The following is a 22,155-nucleotide window of genomic DNA, read 5'->3' as shown; positions in this document are numbered from 1 at the left end:
AAAAAAAAAAAAAAAGAATAACCCAAATGACTTAAAATGAACACTCAGAAGCAGCAAAGTTTTCAACACCCCTATCCATCTAAGGTGCCTAGAATTTTCTACTTCAGTATCGAGGATGAGAGATTGGGCAGAGAAGCTATTTGCCAGGTCTATATTTTTCTTTTTATCCAAATATCTAAATGATAGGCTTCTTTCTTTTTTTTCAAATGTGTGGACTCGAGTTGAGACTCTAACGTTAAGTATTATATGGTAGAACTATAGAGGTGGCTTAAATTTAGTTCTCTATAAAGTAACTTAGTCCAGAAGCCACTCTGGAACTCGCCCCTATTAGCGTATACTCTATGACCCATCCATCCCTTCATCCATTTCCTTACCAACATCTTCAGCTCCTCAATCCTGCTACCCCAGACCTACTTCAGCCCAAGGGTCTGCCTCTCCGCATCTGCGCTCAGATACCTAGGCCTAAGTGAAGAAAATCTCATAATCACACAGCCAAGCCAGATGGCACCAATTATGAATACTTGGTCTCCAGCTGCTACCAAGTAATGGTAAGTTTCCTCAGTCAGCTCTCCCTTGCCTTCTCCAAAGCCACCGTTCCAAACCTTCACTCCTTTCCCCACCTGCTACCTTACCACTTCATTCTTGGCAGATGATCATGGTCCCTACTTCATAAAGAAAACAGAAACAGTCACACAGAAGCTGCTCCCAATTTTGTGCCACGAAACTTATTACCCGTATTACCCTCTCCTCTTTCCCTCAGTTGTTAAAGAAGTGCCCTTCCACTTGCTGAACCTACGATGCAGACGCCATTCCTTCTGATCTCCATGGAGAGCTGACTATGAATCTTCCCTTCCATTTCCTAATGTCAGTCACTTCCCCCTACTGTGCTCCTAAATCAAGACAAACACAAAACCATCTCTCCTTCCCCTCAAGATCTCCTTGAAAGCACTGCCTACACTTCCATCTCCCCAGCTTACCCCCACACCACCGCACGCTCCACCCATCCTGCTCCCGCCAAATTACAGCAGCTGTGAACGAGCACTTTGCAGTTCAGCAATAGATACAATTGACCACTGGGTCTCACGGAAACACTCTTTCCCTTTGACTTCTGTGACAGCACACCCTGTGGGTTTTCCTCTCACCCAGAGGCCTGTCACCTTTTGTATTAGCAACAGCCACGAGGAAAGAAATGTGTATACATAAGTATAGTCATAAAACCTCACTGCTGATGCTGCTTCTCCAGCAAAGAAGACGCAACATCCATAAAGGTGAAGACATTAGAAAGCCCTATCTAAGTCACCAGAGCGGGGGAGTTTTTCAACGTTTGGGTTGCACCACACTGAGGCTGGCATCACTAATTCCAGTCACTTCTGAACTCTCTCACTTGTCTTACCTGCTGAAACAAGAGCTCCTCTGCTTTGAGCCTCTCCATCATCTCCTGCTCCATCAGGGCTAGCTCTCTTTCATGCTCCAACTCGGCCATTTCCTTTTGTCTCTAGCATTGTTTAAAAACAATAGCACATGACTTATTAGAGATAAAACGATTTGTAAAAAAACGATCTTGAAAAAATCTTAATCACCAACAATAGGGGTTAAGTAAATCATAGTCTATCCATCTGGAAACTATATAATAATTTGGGAAGATGTTTGTTTTATTTGAATAAAGAGCACAAAATTAAAATTATACACTATGTATGAGGACAAGTAGGTAAAAAATAATTTATGGATGAATGTGTAGAAAAAAGGCTATGCCTAGAAGAAAACACCTAAAAATCTAAATAGAAGGCTTCTTTGAGTATTGTTTTCTCTTTTCTACTTTTTCATGTTTTCCAGGTTTTTATAATAGAAAAATAATAATACTGAATTTTTTAAAAAACAGACAATGTGAGACAAATTGGGTCAATTATTTTACTCTTCTGATTTCCCAAAAGGAGATTCATACTTACCAATTGTTCCATGGTCACATTTTCCTTATACTTGTAAATCCACAGTGCTAAATATTCTATAGGATCCACTGGGCGAATTTTTGCCACTTCTGCAAGACCTTGAGTTAGACATGCCCCAAGGTGCTTTTGAAGATATATCGACTCCATTTCTGACTTCCAAATAAAAACTTTTAAAAATAAGTGTTTTGCATTAGTGCAGGAAATTTTCAATTAAGGCACAATAGGATTAAAGTCCAGGGAGATCAACAAAGCATTACACCCTATCACTAGTCATGGGAAGCCCCATTAGGGATGGCACAAGCAAACTGGCCCCGGAAACGTCTCATGGTTTCCAAAAGGGCCCCACAGAAGTCACTACAACTAAAATAGTTTCAAAACCCTGAAGGACTCTCAAGTCCAAAAGTCAAGAAAGAGACACTATCATTACTGATTGCAAGATGACTTGCAATGGGTGTCCCATTGAATCTTACAACATACCCCCAAAATGGGGTATCATGAGCCCCAGTGGACAGCTGAGAAAGCCCGGCACTAAGAACATAAGTGCACATTCAGGATCACACAGCGGACAGAGGAAGGAGACAGAGTTTGCACCCACCTCTTGATTCCAGAGCCCTAAACCTAATGACTATACTTAGATGCACCTCCTAAGCTATGAGAGCCATTTGTACAAAACATCATGACAATCCACCTTTTAAAAAAAGAATTCATTAATTTTCAAGGCCAAAAAATAAAAATTCAGCCTCCAAAGAGCAGCATATGAGGCTCCTCAAAATCTGGCCCGAAATTTTCTTTTCAGAGTTACCTCCAGACATCTCTCCTGCCCCAACACACCCTGGGCTCTGACTCCACCGCATATCCTGCCATTCTGCTGATCATGCCTTGCACTTGTCCATCTCCACGATTCTGCACATGATAATCCCTCACTCTCAACTTGGAAAATATCTCCCCACCTGCAAGGGGTAGATCATGTCTCATTCCCTGAGCTTTCCCAAGAAACCCAAAGAAGTTCCTCCTTTTCCAAGCAGCTCACACGGCACTTGTCACTCTATGTGAGAATTATCTGTGTGTGTGTGTGTGTGTGTGTGTGTGTGTGTGTGTGTGTGTGTGTGTGTCTGTCCTCCCACTAGAAGACAAGCTCCTCTAGCTTCTTGAGGAGTGTTTTTGTTTTTGTTTTTTTGAGGCAGTGTCTTGCTCTGTTGCCCAGGTCAGAGTGCAGTGGCATTGACCTAGCTCACTGCAACCTCAAACTTGTGGGCACAAGCAATCTTGAGAAGTGTTTTAATCACAGGGCTGACACAGCTATCTCTCCAGGGTGGCAAGTGAATGAGTTCCTCCACTATCCCAGTTATGTCCCAGTCTTTCTAATTACAAAGATAGGAATAATCTTAGACTAGACTGTTTTTTAAAAAAAAAAAAAATGCAGCAACCACTATATCTCATGTGCCTTGAAAAAAACTAATCATTCTCAAATTACCCTTAATATTTTAAGAAATTCAGACTCTTCTGAGAATCTGATGACATGCATTCAATTATTCAACAAATACCTATTATCCATCAGGCACCAGGATAGCTACTGGGAATACAAAATTATCATGGATTTAATATCTGTGTACCCCGCCCCCTGCAAATCCATATGTTAAAATCCTAACCCACAATGTGATGGTATTAGGAGGTGGGACTTTAAGGAGGTAATTAGATTAGAAGAGTGGAGCCCTAATGAATGGGATTAATGACCTTATAGGAAGAGACAGGAGAAAATGCCATGTGAGAATGCAACTAGAAGACAGCCATCTGCAAATCAGGAAGAGGGTCCTCACCAGACACCAGAGATGCCAACACCTCAATCTGGGACTTCCTAGTCTCCAGAACTGTGAGAAATAAATGTGTGTTGTTTACGACACCAGTCTATGGTAATTTGTTACAGAGCCAAAATTAAAACACAAACAGTCTCTGACTTCATGGAACTTACAGATGAGTAGGGAAGACAAATATTAACCACATATTCAAATCAATAAGTGTAAAATTGAAATTGAAATAAATGCTACGAAGATCAGATAATAGGGATATTTGAACAAATCAGGGAAGTCAAGGAAAGCTTCTCTGAGGGGTGATATTTGAACTAAGCTCAAATTTACTGAAAGAATTAGCTCTTCTTTAAGAGAATGAAGAGCCTCCCAGGTATGATATAGGAATGAGCATGGCAATTATGGGGGATAAAATGCCAGTGTGTCTAAACCTGTCCCTGGACAAATTCACTAATGTTCTGCATGAAATTTCAGAAACATTGATATTCTGAGGTCCATCCATAGGCCCCAATACTGCTCTTATGTCATATGATGATGGTTGCAGTGTAAAACAGTATAACCCCTATGGAGGGGAATTCGGCAAAATCTAGAAAATCACATATGCATTTACCCTTTGATCCACCAATCTCACTTCTAGGAGCCTATCTCAAAGAGACCCTTGCAAAAATATGAAATGGAATATACACATAGTTATTTGCACCATTATTTACAATAGTCAAACTGGAGCACCATCTTAATGTTTATCAAAAAAGAGGATTGATGAAACACAGAAACACAACGGGTTATTATGCAGATACAGAAGAGAATGAGGATGCTCTCTAAAGTAGGGAGTGATCTCTAGGACATAAAATGAAGTGAAAAAAGTAAGGTGCAGAAATTGTATATGGTATGCCATCTTCTGTTTTAGCAATAGCAGTGGGGAAAGGAATGTGTATGTGTGTATACATAAATGTAGTCATAAAAACTAAAAACTCTAAAAACTGAAAACAAACTGGCATAAATGAACCTAATTCCCTATCAGGTTGGCACTGATGTCCTTACCACACACAAAAAAGAATTATTATAACTGACTTTGGAACACAGTATCCTCACTGTACTTCTTCAGTGGGATATACTCCAAGGACAACAATGACATCTCGATGCCATTTGAAGTGAAGTAACATAAGAAAGGGAATGGACTCCTGTTACTGCTCCAATAAGATAAAACATGGGAAGAGGACTGTTGTCCCTAAAAGGAAAACCTCTGGTCTAAGGGTTGGGCCAAGTCGAGGGTCTGTCTGGAGTTTCTGGGCGTTGTACAGCAGTGTATCAGTGGGACCTGGGCAAGGCTTGCCATCTCGCTTAACATGTTTCCTGTCCATGAAACAATAAAATACCCATCTCTCCTGTTGTAAGTTATTTTTCATGTACAAAACAGGCATCTTGGCTACAGATGAGAAAGCCCCTTCCCACAGAAGCAGCTGCCTCCAGCCTGAAGAAATTGCCACAAGAGATAGAAGGAGGTCCCTTGCCCGTCCCTGGGAGAAAGCCCGCCAGCCAAGTGGGCAGGGCGTGCACTCGGGCAGCCGTGCCGGACTTGGCAAATAACACAGCTTACCTAGTTAAATATGAATTTCTGATAAACAACAAATAACTGTGTATGATACCACATCTGTACCAAAAAGTAACTCGTTTATCTGAAATTCGAATTTCACCGGGCATGCTATACAATATTTTATCTGGCAACCGTGGACCTGGGGCGCTCGGGCTGGTTTTCCCACCCGGGTCCACCTCCCCACGCGGCAGGTGCCGCGCCTCTCACCGCTCGGGGGCGGAGGTGCCGGCCGCCGACCGGGCCCCAGGCGCGAACGAGCCCTGGCTCGGCCTCGGGATGAGTCCTGCGAGGCTCCCAAACTCCAACCCTCAGAACCGCCGCTGCCGGCCCCAACTCAGCCAAGCGAGAGGAAGGGCTCCCGGAAAACAGCCGGTGCCTTCTCGGCGCGCGCGCCAACCTCAATCCAGGAGTCGCGTCCCGTTGCCAGGCGACGAGCGCGCGCGCCTCAGGAGCCGAGCAGGCGAGTCGCAGGGAGCCGGGCCGGGATGGTGAGCTGAGGGCGCGCGGGCCGGGGCGCGGCAGAGGGGAGCGGGAGCGCGGGGCATGAGCAGAGGAGACTTGTAGCCTAGCAGCTTTGAGAAGGGGGCCGCGGAAAAGAGCAATCGACCGCCGCAGGCAGGCCGGCACGCTCTGGGAGGGATGAAGCGGCAGCGGGCTTGGGGGGAAGAGGCCATAAAGAGATGTCTGACTAAGAAGGGCTGGAGATCCTGCCCCCCCCCCCACCTCCAGAGTTCCTGGGAGACCGTCGCTGCAAGCTAGGTGGCCCAGCAGTTTCACAACTCCTCACCTTTGCACTTGCTGGTGACTTCTGCTTGGTTCCTTTTGGAACCAACTCAGGTTGCCCCCACCTCTGGGAAGCCGTCCAATCTCTGCCAGGCCCGAGCCATTGCAGTCTTCCCCGGCCTAGTCATTTGTACATACTATGCCGCTGGCATTTCCCATGCTGTTTCAACTTACCGGGAGAGGGGGAGGAGGGCGGGGGGGCAGTGCCATAATAAATGTTAGTTGAGGTAGTTAAGTGTCAGGATGGACACTGACGAATCGAAGAAAGCATGAGCCCTTACCTGGACCCGCAAGCATCAGAGTCCTTGCTAATTAAGTCAAGAAATATTTTCTGAGCACCTAATGTGTGCCAAGCATGGGGCATATAGTGTGAGTAAAGACAGCCCCTATCCTATTGCCCTGCCTTCTGAGTGCAAGACCAAGAACAAGGAGGACCAGTGTAAGCAGACCCTCAGGGGAACTCTGGGAAATCCCCCAAAATGGTACACCCCTCTTGGTGAGTGTACCCTGCGTTGGTGAGAGCTGGCTGTAAAAGGCATCTCTTTAATCCCTCCCTATCCAGGCCTCACACTGTGGCTCTCCTCTGGCTCTACTGTCTTTACAAGGAGTCATATTTGATTGAGATCATTGCAGGAGATGTGCAGTTTAGAGTACGTGCTTTCTCCTAATACAGTTTGCTGCACCTAAGCAGTGTGGCAACCACCCAGTGACCAGGCAATGGAGAGGCCTTCTGGAATGCAGAGTAGGTGACCCTACCCTCTGGGAAGGACATTTCTACAGCGATAAAGGCAAAGTAGATCTGTAACTACAAATCACTTGGGGATTTTTAAAATGCGAATTCTGAATCTGTAGGTCTCAGGTGGGACCTAATGTTCTGCATTTCAAGTCCCAAGGTGAGGGAATTCTGCTGGTCATCTGTCATTGGGCCAGCTTTGAGTAAAAGGGGTGTAAAAGATTGTTTATCCACGTGCATGGGCTCAGGTGGACCACAGATTGATCCACCACCTCCATCCCCACCCTCCACCACTACCCCAAACTTAGTGGCTCTTCAAACACATAGTTCTTGAGGTCAGAAGCCCAAAATGAGTCTTACAGGGCTAAAAGCAAAGTGTTGGCAGGGCTAGTTCCTTAGGGAGGCTCTGGGGAGAATCCATTTCCTTGCCTTTTCCAGCTTCTAGAGGCTACCCTTGGCTCATGGCTCTGAATCCCATTGCCTTTTTTCTCTTTGCCCTGTTATCACATTGCCTTCCCTGTCCAACCTTACTGGGTCCCTCTTATAAAGACACTTGTGATTGTACCTATATGGATAATCCAGGATAATCTCCCCATCTCAAGACCCTTACTTTAATCACATCTTCAAAAAGTCCCTTTTGCCACATAAGGTAATATATTTGTAGGTTTCAAGTTTTAGGACATGGACACATTTGGGAGCCATTATTCAGCCCTAGAACAAGAACATTCTCTTACTTACTTGTATTTCATTTATTCAAAATCAAGAAATTTAACCTTGATAAATTGTATTATATGGTCTACAATTCATATTCAGTTTATCCAGATTCCCAACAATATCCTTTATCGAATGTTTTTTTTTTCTTGTCCAGATCCAATTTAGGGTCATGTGTTACATGCAGTTATTATAGCTGTTTAGTCTCCTTGGATGTATAATGGGTCCTTATCTCCTTTTTTTTTTTTCTCATGACCTCAACATTTTTAAGAGTACAGGCCAGTCGCAAACTATCTCTCAATTTGGCTTTGTTTGATGTTTCCTTAATTACATTCAAATTTTGCATCTGGAGCAGGAATCCACAGAAGTGTATTATGTCCCATAAGAAGTGCACCACGTCAGGAGGCATGTGATGCCACTTTGTCCCTTTATTGGTGATGTTTACTTTGATCACTTGGTTAAGGTTGTTGTCAGCCAGGTTTCGCCAATGTACAATTTCTATATTTCCCTCTGGAATTAATACAAAATTTGGGGGAAGAAACTTTGAGACTATGTAAACATCCAATTCCTTGTCAAATATTCACCCAGTTTTAGCACTCATTGATGGTTCTGGCTTGATTCAGTTATGCTGTGATGGTTATAAAATGGCGATTTTTAAAAATTCCATTATTCTTTCCACTCTTATTGGTTGGCATTCTGCTTTAAGAACTTTGTCTTCCCCCCATTCATCTACTTGTTTATTCTCATATGGACTCATGGATTCTTATTTCATTCTATTAATATGAATAAATGTCCATTGCAGTCATTATTTTAATGGTAAAATTGTCCCAGTATTGGCTAGTAGGAGCCCCTTCAAAGCTAGTCCTATGTCCCCAGCATTTTAATTTTTAGAATTTTCTTACTTTCTAGCACAACAAAAGGTTCCAAGCTCACTAGACTTCCCCTACCCCTGCCTTGGAATCAGCCATTTCTCTAAGGAGCCCTGATTCCTTTTAAGTGACGGAGGCTATTTAAAAACAGGTTCTTTATGCTCAGTGTGCTCATTGCAGCTGAAGTACTTTGGCTTCTAGGCCCTTGCAGTGGAGAGAGCTATGAAGTATTTTTTTTCTATGTCCATATCTATCTATCTGTCTACCTATTTTTCCTTCCTTAAATTGAAAAATGGGGTGGGGGGAACAAATTGAAAAATGCCTCCAGAAAATGTTAAGGCTGGATCTGAGCCTTTATTATTTACTGGGCTCTTTCGGATTTAAAATGTGTAAACTTCAGGAATATGGAGTTGGTCAGGAGTAGGCTGGTGGTAGACCATTTCATGGCACCATCTTCTACCCTAATAACTAATATTTATTAAACACTTACTATGTGCCAGACTAAGTGTCCTGTATGTGTTTATTATCTCTTCTAATTCAATTATTATGAGGTGCATACTTTTTTTTTCCTGTTCTACAGATGAAGAAACTGAGGCTCAGATAAACTGAGTGACTTGCTGAAGATCACACAGCTAGTAAGTGGCAGAATCAGGACTGGAAGTTGGTCTGACTGATCCTGGAATCTGCATTCCCACAGGTATGATTCACGGCCACTCCTAACTTCCATTCTAATTCAGGCTTCCTTGCCTTCAGCTCTTGAAATCTGATGAACAGCAAATCCAGGGGCATCAATCCGACCTAAAGTGGTTTCTTGGTTAAGAAAAAGAGAACAGAATATCATGTCAGGTGCTGGCAGATCCGCTGACCCGCAGTACCTGCAGTGCCAGCATTTTCCTTCCCTCTCCTCCCCAGGGCTTTTCCGTGGTCCCTTGTGAACTCAATGAGCCTATTCTATGTCATAGATGACTGTACCTTCCCACCTCACAATAGCACAGCTTGCTGGGTGCTCAGAGCCCCTCCCCAGGAGCTCCTGCCCGCTCAGTTATTTCTTCCCTACTCAGGATAGGAATGCATGGGTGAGTAGAGAGCCCTTAGCTCCCCTTACCCACCAATGTATCAAGCTTCTCGCAGGCCTGATAACCCCAGGACCTATTGTCTGACCTAGTACAGCTGGAGAGCTCTAGAAAAAAAGTCCATTTGAATGTAAGAGCTATTGACAAGTATGTATTTGTTGCTTCTTTTGGGAAGGATGTGATCCAGAAACATATTTGTCCTGAAATAAATTTAAGTTGGTTAGAATATGTCTATTTTTACAACCAGATTAAGTTTGTAAAATAATGTGACTCTGTTTTGATGTTTCCCAGGCCCTAGGATGGAAAGTGAGTACCTAAGGAGGTGCTTTGGAAATTGCCTGACCCAGGCATTGGCGGAAGTGGCGAAAGTTCGGCCCAGCGACCCAATAGAATACCTGGCACACTGGCTTTATCATTATAGGAAAACAGCTAGAGCAAGAGAAGAGGTGTGTGTGTGTGTGTGTGTGTGTGTGTGCGCATGCGCTACTTAAGGAGGGCTCAGCTTTCCCAGAGGAATTTGAAATCCAAGGACAGGATTCTGGAGCTGGCCTGGGCAGTTTCTTGGTTTATTCAATTTAGGAGTATGGCTTAGAGCCAGTTATCCCTGAAGTGTGGGGAGTTTTGGGGAATAGAAAAGGGAATCCAACTCGAGGAATTGTGGAGTGGGTGGGTTTGGAGTTGCTGGCAGCCTAAAGCTAGTTACAGAAGGAAACGCAGCAGGCCTGAGGGCCCAGGGCTCAGGTCTGTCACAGCAAGGGGGACCCAGGTCTGTCCCAGCGAGGGGGGCCCATTTATAAGGCTTCCTGGTGCTGACCCGATTCCACTCCATCACATCACCCCAGAGCAGGCAGGAGAAGATCCAACTGAAGGAAGAATATGACAGTAGCTGCAGGGAAAGGGAAATGACAGAAATGCTGAAGCAAGAAGAATGGCAGATGCAACAGAAGTGTAAGAAGTGTTGCAAGGTAGGGAGAAGGAGCTCAGCACGGAGCACACACACATCCTGATGGTGGATTCCGGGAAACTGCGTGTCCGCACAGCCGCGTGCAAGGCACGCGAGGCTCCCCTTAGCCTGCTTGTTACTCCATATTTGCATATTTATATATAAACCAATTTGTCAATGAAAAAGGGAAATGCTAAAAGACAGATTCATTTTAGATTTCAGGAAATACATTTGATGTTAATCTGTTCACCTCGAGCAAATATTTTCTTATAAAAGATCCTTTGAGCCCTTTTCAAAAATTATTCAGTATTTTTCAGAAACCAAATATGGTTGTTATCAGTGCATACTTCAGATATAATACTTTACTTAGTTTTTGTATTCTATTTATTTTTATGTCAAGCCTCAGCTACCTCTATGATGCATAATATTGGACATAAATTATTAACTTGGAATAGTTGGAAACAACTCTGCATTCATCAGTCTGACAAGCACATCATTTACCTCCCACAATTTTTTTCCACAGTCTCCTGAAAAATGTCTTGTGACATTCTATGCTTTCTACAAAGTACATGATACCTGGATAGAGAATTGACTTAATTGAAATGTTGGGCTTGATATCTGACCTCTTTTTAACTATCACTATATCCTGTGCATTAAAATCTTTAATGCAGTTCTATACAATTCACCAGCTTTTGCGAGCAAAATTAGCCAAACTTCGCTAGTCAAAAAAGTCAACTTTGAAGACATGAAAATATTAAGCCTATTTATATTTTATACTAATAGACTCATAAACAATTAACAGATATACTTTTTAAGGCTGGATTTTATAAATAAATTAAATTAAAAGAAAGATGGTTTCATGCTACTGTTTAACAATAGACTCAGGGAACTTTCCTTCAAGAAGGATCCATTCTTGGAGCAATTTTGGGGGGATGGGAAAGATAAGGATCATTAAGCAAAAGCTGCCATCACCCTGCTACCCACTCTAATCTTTTTCTAACACCATGGTTATATATTTGTATTTTTAGAAATAGAAATATATAAGGTAGGAAAAGACTCCCAAAACTCCACCTTAGTTTTATGGTACCTTTGTTAAAGTAAACTTTGTGCACACCAATATTTTGAATTGTCTTTTTGTGTTGCACTCAGGAGGTTTTGCATCCTTTATCAATATTCTTTAGCAGGATTTAGATAAGTAAAAGGTATGTCATTCTTTTGCCAAGTGTGAGACAAAGGCAATTGTGAGGGAAGATGGGCAAATAGAGCCAGCATGGCGCCTAGACCATGTGCAAGCTCTCAGTTTTAGGAGAGTTCTTATGCCAGTTGTGGTTATGGAAATTGATTCCCTTTTTTAGAAGGAAATAAAGAGAACCCAAGCATGATCTTAAACAAAACTGAATTTACTTCTTACCTGGCAAGGGAGGGCTACAACATTCAGATATGAGTTACTCTCCAAGTAAAATTCGACAGGGCTGGATAAAGGGCAAAGAAGCAGGCGTATATCAATTAAGACAAGAATCCAAGTTCTGGTTTCTGATTGACTCAAGGTGGATTACAAACTATTCCTTGCTATTGGTCACCTTCAAATCTTATGTCATTAGTGCTGGGGAACCTGGCTTCAAACTAGCCCAGGATGGGTTGCCTAAAATTTCAGCAGGATGGGCTTTTAGGCACATAGTCAAAGCTTTGCAAGATTTTCCCTTCATCTCTTAAAACCATCTTTTGCTTGCACACACTTCAGCAAGTCTTTGCGTACCCCATATGGAATACTACTTGTCTAGCAGATGTGTCAAAAGAGGAGTGGAAATAGTGCTATATGTGGTTGAGAGCATATCCAATTGTAGGAATCAAGAAGAGTTCATAGAGGAGGTAGCATCTGAGTCAGTCCTAGAAGAAAGCCGGCAAAGGTTGTCCTTGTATTGGTTTCTCTTCATTAAGCAGAGGCAGCTTTGAGGAAGTAAACCATAATTTTGCTTCTATGTCAGAAAGCAATTCTTATTGTTTATAAAGAACTGAGCCACACAGATGTTTGAGAAATACATCTTTATACAATCAATAGATATTTGTGCATAGACTTCACACTTCAAAGTTAGAAGGATCTTAGAGATCAGGTGGACAAGTACCTCATAGACCTCTCTGCAGTGCCCCATGGAGTAGAACGGACCTCTGGGACTTTGCGGCAAAGACTGGGGTGGAGGTGGTCAGTAGAGCCTAAGTTCCAAGGATTCCTACCTCAGGCAGGGACTATAATTACATGCATGTTAGACTACTTGACATTGTTTCATAGGTCACTGAGGCTCTGATGCTTTTTTCAGTCTTTTTTCCTCTGTGCTTCAGTTTGGATCATATCTATGGATCTGCCTTCAAATTTCTTGACTCTTCCTTCTGGCAATGGCCAATATCCTATTTAGGGATTCAGTAAACTTTTTCATTTCAGGTATTCTACTTTTCAGTTCTAAAATTTCTGCCTAGTTCTTTTCTAATAATTTCCATTTTCTCTGATAATATACCCTAACTTTAATTCACTATCTTTCACCATTAAATGTTTGAAAATATTTAAGCTGTTTTTACTCCTTGTCCATTAATTTCATCACCTGTGTCATTTGGGAGTCTCTTCCCATTGAATGCTTTTCCTCTAGATTATGCTTCCCATTTTCTGACTTCTTCACATGTCTCGTCATTGTTATTTGTGTGCTGAACACTGTAGATGATTTTTACAGAGTCTAGATTATGTTGTTGTCTTTAAAAGGTATTGGGTTTTGTTCTGGCAGCCAGTGGAAGTATTGGTAAATTATCTTGATCCTATCAGACTCGGTTTTATGCTTTGTTAGAGTATGTTTCAGTTTTGTTCTCAGTCTCGGGCGTGAAAATAGCAATATTGTGCTCTTGCCATACCTGTGTGTGTCTCTACCACTAACTTTTTTTGCTTTTTTGTTGTCGTGGTTTTCTATTTAGGCACTGATTTCTGAAACTGTTTCCTCAAAGAAGACTGTATTCAGGCAGGAGGACATGAAACCCCTTGAGAAGGAGGCCTTGAAGCAGGAATCCCTGCGAGGTGCTCCTGGTGTGATTCCAGGAGAGCCTCAGCAGGCGTCTCCTTCAGAGTCTGCTGCCCAGGCTGACTGGAACCCCCCAACTCCACAAGAACTAAATCACCAGGAAGCTCTTCAGCATGAAGTTTCCCATGAAATGCCTTCTGGTTCCAAATCTCCTCCCTAGATGGTTCTAAAATTCTTCCCTCAAAGCTGGAAGCTAGAGGAGCTCTTACTTTATAACCCAAGATTTGAGGATCTGTAAAAGGTGGCCTCTATAGAGACTCCTCAGCCCATCTTAATCTGATAACATGAAAACCCCTTAATCATGTGAAGACTTGAACTAGTTATAGGATCAAATAAATGGTGAATAAGAATTTAAAATAAGTAACTGAACTGCTGAGACTTTTTCCTCTCATTTTATCTTTTTTGTTGTTTTTGGAGACTACACAGTGAAAACACATCCATCTCATGTATTCAGATCTTAACTTTAGCTGCACTTTGGGGCAGGCCTCTCAGAGCACTTTTTATGTGTCCTGGAGTCTACTACCTATATCATTGATAACTGGTATTTTTCTCTACATATGTTACCAATTTTTTTACACTTTTTTCCAAATTTTTTATTGTGGTATAATACACAGAAGATTTGCTATCGTAACTATTCTTAAGTGTACAGATCACTAATATTAGGTAGATTCATGTTCTTGTGCAACCATAACTACCAACCAGCTCCAAAACTCTTTTCATCTTGCAAAGCTTAAACTCCGAACTCATTAAACAAATCCATATTCCTCCTTTCCCCAGCCCCTAGCAACCACCATACTACTTTCTGTCTCTATGATTTTGACTACTCTAGGTACCTCCTGTAAGTGGAGTCATACAATATTTGCCTTTCTGTGTGTGGCTTATTTCACTTAGCATAATGTATTCAAGGTCCATCCATGTCATATGTAGCATGTATAAGAATCTCCTTTTTTAAGGCTAAATAATATTCTGTAGTATATACATGCCACATTGTGCTTATCTATCCATCAATAGGCACTTCCACATCTTAGCTATGGTGAATAATTCTGCTACAAACTTGGTGTATAAATATCTCTTCGAGACCTTGCTTTCGGGCCCGGTGTGGTGGCTCACGCCTGTAATCCCAGCACTCTGGGAGGCCAAGGCGGGCGGATCGTTTGAGCTCAGGAGTTCGAAACCAGCCTGAGCAAGAGCGAGACCCCGTCTCTACCAAAAATAGAAAGAAATTAATTGGACAGCTAAAAATATATATAGAAAAAATTAGCCGGGCATGGTGGCACAGGCCTGTAGTCCCAGCTACTTGGGAGGCTGAGGCAGGAGGATTGCTTGAGCCCAGGAGTTTGAGGTTGCTGTGAGCTAGGCTGACGCCATGGCACTCTAGCCCGGGCAACAGAGCGAGACACTGTCTCAAAAAAAAAAAAAAAAAAAAACCTTGCTTTCAATCCTTTTGAGTATATACCCAGAGGTAGAGTTGCTGGATCATATGATAATTCTGTTTTTAATTTTTTGAGGAACCACCATTCTATTTTCCATAGCAACTGCCCCATATTACATTCCCACCAATACAGCACAAAGGTTCCAATTTCTCTACATCCTTCTCAACACTTGTTTTCTGTTTTTGTGTGGTGACCAAGTCTGTCTTTTTCATCCTGCTCGCCCTGGTGGGAGGAAGGGTGATGCAATATGAAGCTCAAAGCCTTCAGGGTCTGGCAGATATGCTTCCATTTCTGGGTTCAATCACCTATTGAGTGACCTTGGGCAAGTCACTTAACTTTTTCTGAATCTGTTTCTTCACCTATAAAATAAAGCTAAGAAAAATACTGACCAATAGTGCAGTCATGAGATTATGTGAAAACTATCTGAAATCATTAAAGAATGGCCCCTTGCACTAGATATTCAAGTCAAGAGACTCCCTGTACCCACCCCTCCCGAGAATAGAGCCCTCTACTGACAGGCCCACATCTGGCTGACTAGTCATTCGTTCATCAGATTGTTATTTTAAATGCCTGCAAGGAGCTGCAACTCCTAGTTCTGAGTCCTGGGGCCCAGGAAGAACAAGACAAACAAGGTTCCTCCCTTTATGTAGCTTGTATTCCTGGGGGAGACCAACAAATAAAATGAGTTCAGATAGTGCTAAGAATGAAAGAAATTAAATACAGGGTAATGTGCTGAGAGAGTTACTGAAAGCCTGGGGGGTGTGGGGGGTGTAGGAACACTATGTCGGGTGGCCAAATAGAGTGGGAGGCTTCTCTGAGGAGGTGAGCTGAGGCCTAAACATGGAGGACCCATTGTTCTCCAGGCAGGGGGAGCAGCAAGCGCAAGGCCCAGCTGATTCGGTCGGGCTGGGTGCCCGACCACACGGTCTGTAGGCTGACCAGTGCCCTGACTTTTCCCTTGGGATTTAGAAGTAGGAAGCAGGACAGGAATTTTCACTTGGCAGTGGGAGCTGAAGATAAAAGGTAGAGGGATGCAAGTTTGGGGTCATCAGAAACTCTGAGCCAGCTGAGGAAGTCAGATTGTGGCTCCATCTGGCACCTGCCTAAACAGGAGAATGAAAATACAGGGCATTTACTTGTCAGTGAGGTTCCTGGAGCTGTCTTGAAATCCAAGCCACCTCGCAGTTCTAGTCTGCAAGAAGTCCCACCTTGTCATCAGCTTCTGTTCTTGGTGTTCCCAGATAGTCTCAGTTCTTAGTCTCTCACCGTGTATACTTTTGGCCTGCCTCCCTTTTCTTTTTGCTAGTTCTCTCTTGCAACCAGAGAACTTGACTGGAACAGAGCCGTGTGGACCTTGGTTTGAATCCTTGGCTTTCCCTTTGTTAGCTGTGACTTCGAGCAATTATATAGTATCTGCAAGCATCAGAACACAGCTGTATCCTTGCGGTGTTATAGAGATTAAAGGACAGACTAAAAAGAAAAGGGCCTGCAGAGGGTTTAGCACCTAGCAGGTGCTCAGAATGTGCGACGTCCCTTTCTTCGTCCCCTTTCTCTCGTGTTTTCATGGCTTTTCAATGGCATAGCTCCCTCTCAGCACTGAATTCTCCTAGTTTTCTCCAGTCATCCTTCTTGTGGTAATCCCTCCACCTGCGTGTGTCTCTGGTCGTTCCAATGGCCCCTAAACTATAATTGGAAGAACATAATGGCCACTACCTTCCCCCTTCTAAATGGATTGACACTGTCACTTGTCTTCATGAGGCCGGAGTAGTAAGGATGGGTGTTGGATCTATTAATATTAACAAGATTGGTTTTAGACTTGTGAACATTTGTACTTAGATGGACCTGGAAATAGGTTGGAGTGAGAGAGGTGTGGGGACCAGGATGGTAGAGTCGGTCCTCCAGATGGTGACTGAAGGAGGAAAGGGGGAGGTAAAAGCCATCTCAGAGAAAACAGGTTCAGAAGAGGAGACAGAATAGGATATAAACATGAAGCAGAAGTTCTTTGTAGACCTTGGTCCAGCAGTGAAATAGAAATAAAGTCATCTCAGTATTGGGAAGCTGGTCCAGGCAGAGCTCAGTGACTGTGAAGAGAACTCTGTAGTCTGGAGCCAAACAGAGAGCCGTTATTTCTTCAGGCCAGAACAATATGGAGGGGGCCTTATCTGTACTGGAAATGGAAGCCAGGGTGAACTAAGAAGCAATCTAAAGGTATCTGTAAGGTATGAGTGTATGTGCTCGCCTGTGCCGTTCCTACAGCGGTGCTCATACTTCTCTGCCTGCGTGCCATGATTTCTCCACGTGTCCACAGCAGGGTACAGTGGAGCAGCTGTGGCACGCAAATACTGCAGTGCAGACACATGGGAGCAGAATGCTGCAACGGTCCTCACAGAGACCCTCCTTGATCCCGGGGGGCATATCTTCAAGAGGACACCTGCAAGCCTTTCATAGGGGCATTACAGTGGTATCCAAGCGGTGGTGGAATGGTAGTGGAGGTTTGGTTTGGGGGCTCTCCTAGGCCACATCCTGCTATAGCTACTTATTGTCCCTGGATGCACTGCATGATTCTGGTGTAGCTTCACATGGGCATGCAAAGGATGGATAGGACATGGTCTCTGCTTACAGGGAAATGTACAACCAAGGAGAAATTTTGTAACAAGTATGGAGACTGCTCTTGATTTCAATCCCCTTCTTCCTGGCTCAGAGAGAGCTATAGTATTTATTTATTTTTTTCCCAGGACCGTCGTTGATGGAACCTAGAAGGTTCATGGCATCCATTTTACATTTCCCTTCATGCCCTATTCCATCCAGAAAGACTTCCTGGCAGAGCTGCTATTCCAGGCTTTGGAGGTGGCCAAATGGAGATATTTGAGAGTCCAGTTGGCACTATGAGTGTGAATAGTGAGAGACCGTGATTCCAGCAACTGAGAGGCAGTCTTGCTCACTTTGACTGGTTGCCTTTGCAGAGATTTTCATGATTAGCAGTTAGGCAAAGTAGCCTGTCAGTTTATCTTTCTTTGTAGTAGTCTCTTTTTCTATGAAGCCATGACCCATAGCACTGAATCTTTCCAGATTTCTCTGGGCACACAAGTGCTTTGATGTTGAGAAACACAGAAATAACTGGCTTCTTCACAGTCTGACCATATTGTCTTAGTCTCCAGGAAATAGTTGACTGAGCACTGGAGGGATCTCATCAAGGGCCTCTGAGTTTTTCCTCCATGGCTGGGAGTGAGGGAGGCATTTATTTCAGGTTGGCCATCGAGGAGAGGGTGAGGGCTGTGGCAGTGGCCTCCAGCATCTCTCCTCCGTTTATTACCTTTTATAGCAAGTACTGTGGGCTGGTGAAATGAGTATGCTTCTGTGCGGCAATCTCCTAGAGGAGAAGGTCCCGTGAGCCACCTGGCTGTGTCCCTGTCCTCTAGGGGGATTGGCAAGTTTGGCCCATAGGAGGCTCGTAATATGTGTGTGCTGAGTGAAGGAATAAGAGAATGTGACTCATTCTTTTTCTCACTGATGGGCGCATGTCACTCTTTCCGGAGATGACACAGGGATTTCCAGGGACAGGAAAAGTGCCCAGTTGGATACTCTGTTTTTCCATTTTGTTCTTTCATATGCAGTGAGTGGGAGAGGGTAAGTCTGGCCAGTTAACAAAGAGAGCTTCATGTATATGGTACACATGGTTTTCTTAGGCAGTATGCTGTTAGCACTCTTACCTTCCATCTAAACCCAAAGCCATGTGCCTTCTTCGCCTAACAACCCAGTGAAATATTTTTTTTAGGGTCACTACTGACTCCCTGGCTAACAGATTTGGATATTTCAAGTCCTTACTTAACTGTTTGCTACATTTAATATTGTTGAATATGTCTTCCTTTTTTCTGTTTAAAGTAATTTTAAGACGCTAATCAAAGAATAATGCATAAAATTTATGAAATCAGAGAGATTTCACACTGTAAAATATTGTGTACCAATCCATGACCATGATATAGTCCTCTAATTATTTAGGTATTCTTTACTTTTTTTCCCAGCAACGTTGTGTGATTTCCGGTGTAGAGATCTTGCACATCTCTTACTAGATGTATTCCTTGGTATTTTTTGGTTTGGGCACTATTTTAAATGCCCTTTTCAAAAGTTTATTTTCTAATTGTTTATTGTCAATATATAGAATGCAATTGATTTTGGGTGGCAGTTTATTTATTTAATTGTGATAAAACATACATAACAGAAAATTTACCATTTTCACCATTTTTAGGTGTATAGTTCAGTGACATTAAGTACATTCACACTGTTGTACAACCACCATTGATTTTTCATATCAATTGTATTGAGATATAACTTATATGTGTTTAAAATTCACCAATTTTAGGTGTACACTCCAAGGAGTTTTGATACATATGTCAACATGTGTTGACATCTAGAACATCTAGAACATTTCCAACACCCCACAAGGGTCATGTATGCCTCTTTACATGTGAATAAATAGAGGCCCTAAAAGTTAGGCAAATTGCCTAAGGAATCATTGCTAGGGAGGTGCAAAGTCTTGTCTGGAACGAAGCTTCCATCTTCTGATTCTTAAGCATTATTCTTTGCATGTCTTCATCATCTATGATGAAATACCCTGAAGAAAATAGCCATGTCCAGCAGAAGAGAAACACCCCCCTCTTTATTCCTTACAGAAACATCAGCAGCCATGGGTACCTCATTATCTCTAAAGAGCTGCCCAGCAGCCATGGGTCCCTCATCCCTGTAGAGGACTACACAGAGTCTGCTAGAAGGGACTTGGAATGGCATATGTCCAATGCACCCAAGAACAGCTTTGTGGGGTCACTGCAAAGAGCTGGTAAGGTAAGGATATCTCAGATATCTTTCTGACTCCAGCCAAGGTAGGACATCTCCTTCCACAGAGCTGGGTGGGAACCTACCCAGCCAAATTTCCTGTGAGCAGAGCATGACTTGGTCCAGTTCATTCACAGCTCCAGGTCTGGTTCCCATGTCCCTCATGTGACCCATAACTTCTCCACTCCCACAACCACTGGTCCAGCTTGAATCCTCTCTCCACACTCACTCCTCTTCTTCCTTTCTCTGCCAGAGATTGTCATTCTCTTTTATTATTTCCACCCTCTAACCTTCCCTTCTTCCTGAGTACCCTCTCTCCTCTAGGTTTTTGCAGATAATATGCTAGACACATTCAAGTTGCTACAAGTCAGAATCCTAAACAATGAGTTGGCACATGCACGATGCCAGATGGTGGCAGATATAACCATCTTGTATCTGAAGAGAATGGTGGGGAGCCCCTGCCTCTAGGCTGAGGGAAAGGAAAGAAAGGACCCTGGGTCTGAGCCCAGGAGTTCTCTTTTGGTGGGTGATGACATTTGGACCGAGTTGGGACCTGGGATATAAGCACCTCAAGTTTCTAAACAGTGTGATCAAGCCTATATCTTGCACCCTGAGTGCACCTCAAGAACTGTGACCTAGGCAGAACGGCAGACACAGTAATGGAGGGAAGGGATGAGGCAAGAGAGCTGAGATGGACAATGGGAAGGATTTGTGCTATTGGCTTCAGCACCTGACCAGATCCGCAGACTGAGTCCACAACTTCCTTCTGGGATATCATAGGTGGTCATCTTTGTTATTGTGACTCAACTAGTTGTCCCACTCCATTTTCTAACCTGTTTAAATCCATTCACCAGTGTGCTAACCCACCTCTACACTGAATGTTCATGAGATCAACCTGTCTATCCATCCACATAGTTTTGCGTTACTTTCCTGACGCTGGGTTAATCTGCCGTCTTATTTTCTTGGTTAACTACTACCGAGGAGGTATCCTCCTTCCAGTTTACCTGCCTTCCCTTGGAACAGTTGTCTTGTGACCTGGACCTCTGACCTCCCAGGGACTTTCCAAAGTTGCTTCCACCACTTCCATCCACCTTCCTGATGGTTCACTCGCAGCTACAGGGGACACTCTGTGCTTTGGAACGTCCCATCCCCACCCTCACCCCAACACACAAGCCAGAGACATTGCAGGCTGAGAACTTGTTCCTTCTTATCTTCTCATCCTCTTGCACACTCAAGGAAGCTCTTGCCCTCCAGCACTGGAAAGGTGAATGTTGGATGGGTGGGGGTTGAGGTGAGTGAGCTCCTGCCTTCTTGAGAGAAGAAAATCACTTATTGACAAAAGCTTGGGATTCTCAGAAGCCTGGGGACTCGTCTTGGGGATGAGCCTGGGAACAGCCAGTCCTTCTCTTTCCAGAAGCCAGAAGGACAATACGTGTACTTCCGTCCTCCTGGCTCTGGGGTCACACAGCATAGAAATGGTCATCGATATGTTGTTGTATGACATCCAGGACGACACAATGCCCCCAAGGAGCCTCCTGCTGGCAGTGGAGGAACTCAGCCTGTGCCCAGGACTGGACCCTGTGATGGGAGAGTTTGTGTGAGAAGAGGATGGGGCAGCAGGAGAGGGGTCACTGTACGGAGTCTTGATTCTCCTAATTCTTCTCATGGGACAGCTCCACTTGGGCCACCATGGAGGTGTGTTGGGGAAGAGGGGGACAATCCGGGATCTGTGTGGGGCTGATGGGAACTGAGGAGGAGTTCCCGGGGACCAGGAATGACTCAGAAGAAAGAGTATTAGGGTATGAGAGACTGGGGCTGGGGAGAAGACCAAGGAACAAAGACGAGTGAGAAGGCGGAACAGAAAGCCCCATTCCGCAGAGGCGGGAGAGGCAAAGGCAGCCGTGAGGAGACGTTGCTTAAGGAACACTGGGGCTGTGAATCAGATGAGAGGCTTGGAAGGGCAATTGTGTAGCAAGATGCAATAGAGAATCACCACACAATCTTCCTCCTCCACGCTGTCCCTGTGGAACCTGGCGACAGCAGTGGTTCTCTTACCCATTCCACTCTGTCCCTCAATCAAAATACAAATCAAGTCATGGGGCAAATGACAGTTCCTGCCCTTTGTTGACCACTTGGAGCTGGAGCCAAAGAGAGGCTGGGGAGTCAGCCAGCCTTCTGGGCACCAGGTTCCAAAGGACAAGGCACGAGGGTTGGGCTACAAGACAAGCCCAAAGGACATAGCAACAGAGGCTGGAAATGTGTCTCCTGATCTAATCATGACAAGTGCTCTTGCATCGAGCCCAGACAACACATGTCTTTGGTTCTTCAAGTGTTCTTAAAAGGGGGTGCGTGTGCAGGTGGTGGCAGCCCCTGGCT

General features: G+C 43.8%; 2 protein-coding genes across 2 annotated transcripts in view; one reads left to right on the top strand and one right to left on the bottom strand.

Annotated features, from left to right (window-relative positions):
• Positions 1-2,095, bottom strand: part of DYDC1 (DPY30 domain containing 1) — a 31,647-nt gene extending 29,552 nt beyond the window's left edge. Inside the window, exons 1-2 of the mRNA XM_012663220.1 lie at positions 1,947-2,095; positions 1,394-1,495 (exon numbers count right to left, since the gene is read on the bottom strand). Coding sequence (XP_012518674.1) covers positions 1,394-1,495; positions 1,947-2,093 — 249 coding nt within the window. The 5' untranslated portion in view covers positions 2,094-2,095. The remainder of the gene's footprint in view (positions 1-1,393; positions 1,496-1,946) is intronic.
• A 7,716-nt stretch (positions 2,096-9,811) lies between these two features.
• Positions 9,812-13,676, top strand: DYDC2 (DPY30 domain containing 2). The gene is made up of 3 exons (XM_012663219.1): positions 9,812-9,960; positions 10,357-10,479; positions 13,413-13,676. Exons 1-3 carry the CDS (start codon positions 9,814-9,816, stop codon positions 13,674-13,676), a joined length of 534 nt encoding a protein of 177 aa, XP_012518673.1. The 5' UTR covers positions 9,812-9,813.
• Positions 13,677-22,155: the final 8,479 nt, after the last annotated feature.

Source organism: Propithecus coquereli, unplaced genomic scaffold (assembly GCF_000956105.1).
Source record: "Propithecus coquereli isolate 6110/MARCELLA unplaced genomic scaffold, Pcoq_1.0 Scaffold80, whole genome shotgun sequence".
NCBI lineage: Eukaryota > Metazoa > Chordata > Mammalia > Primates > Indriidae > Propithecus > Propithecus coquereli.
Note: the sequence above shows the minus strand (reverse complement) of the source record. Positions and strands in the feature narration are given on the sequence as shown.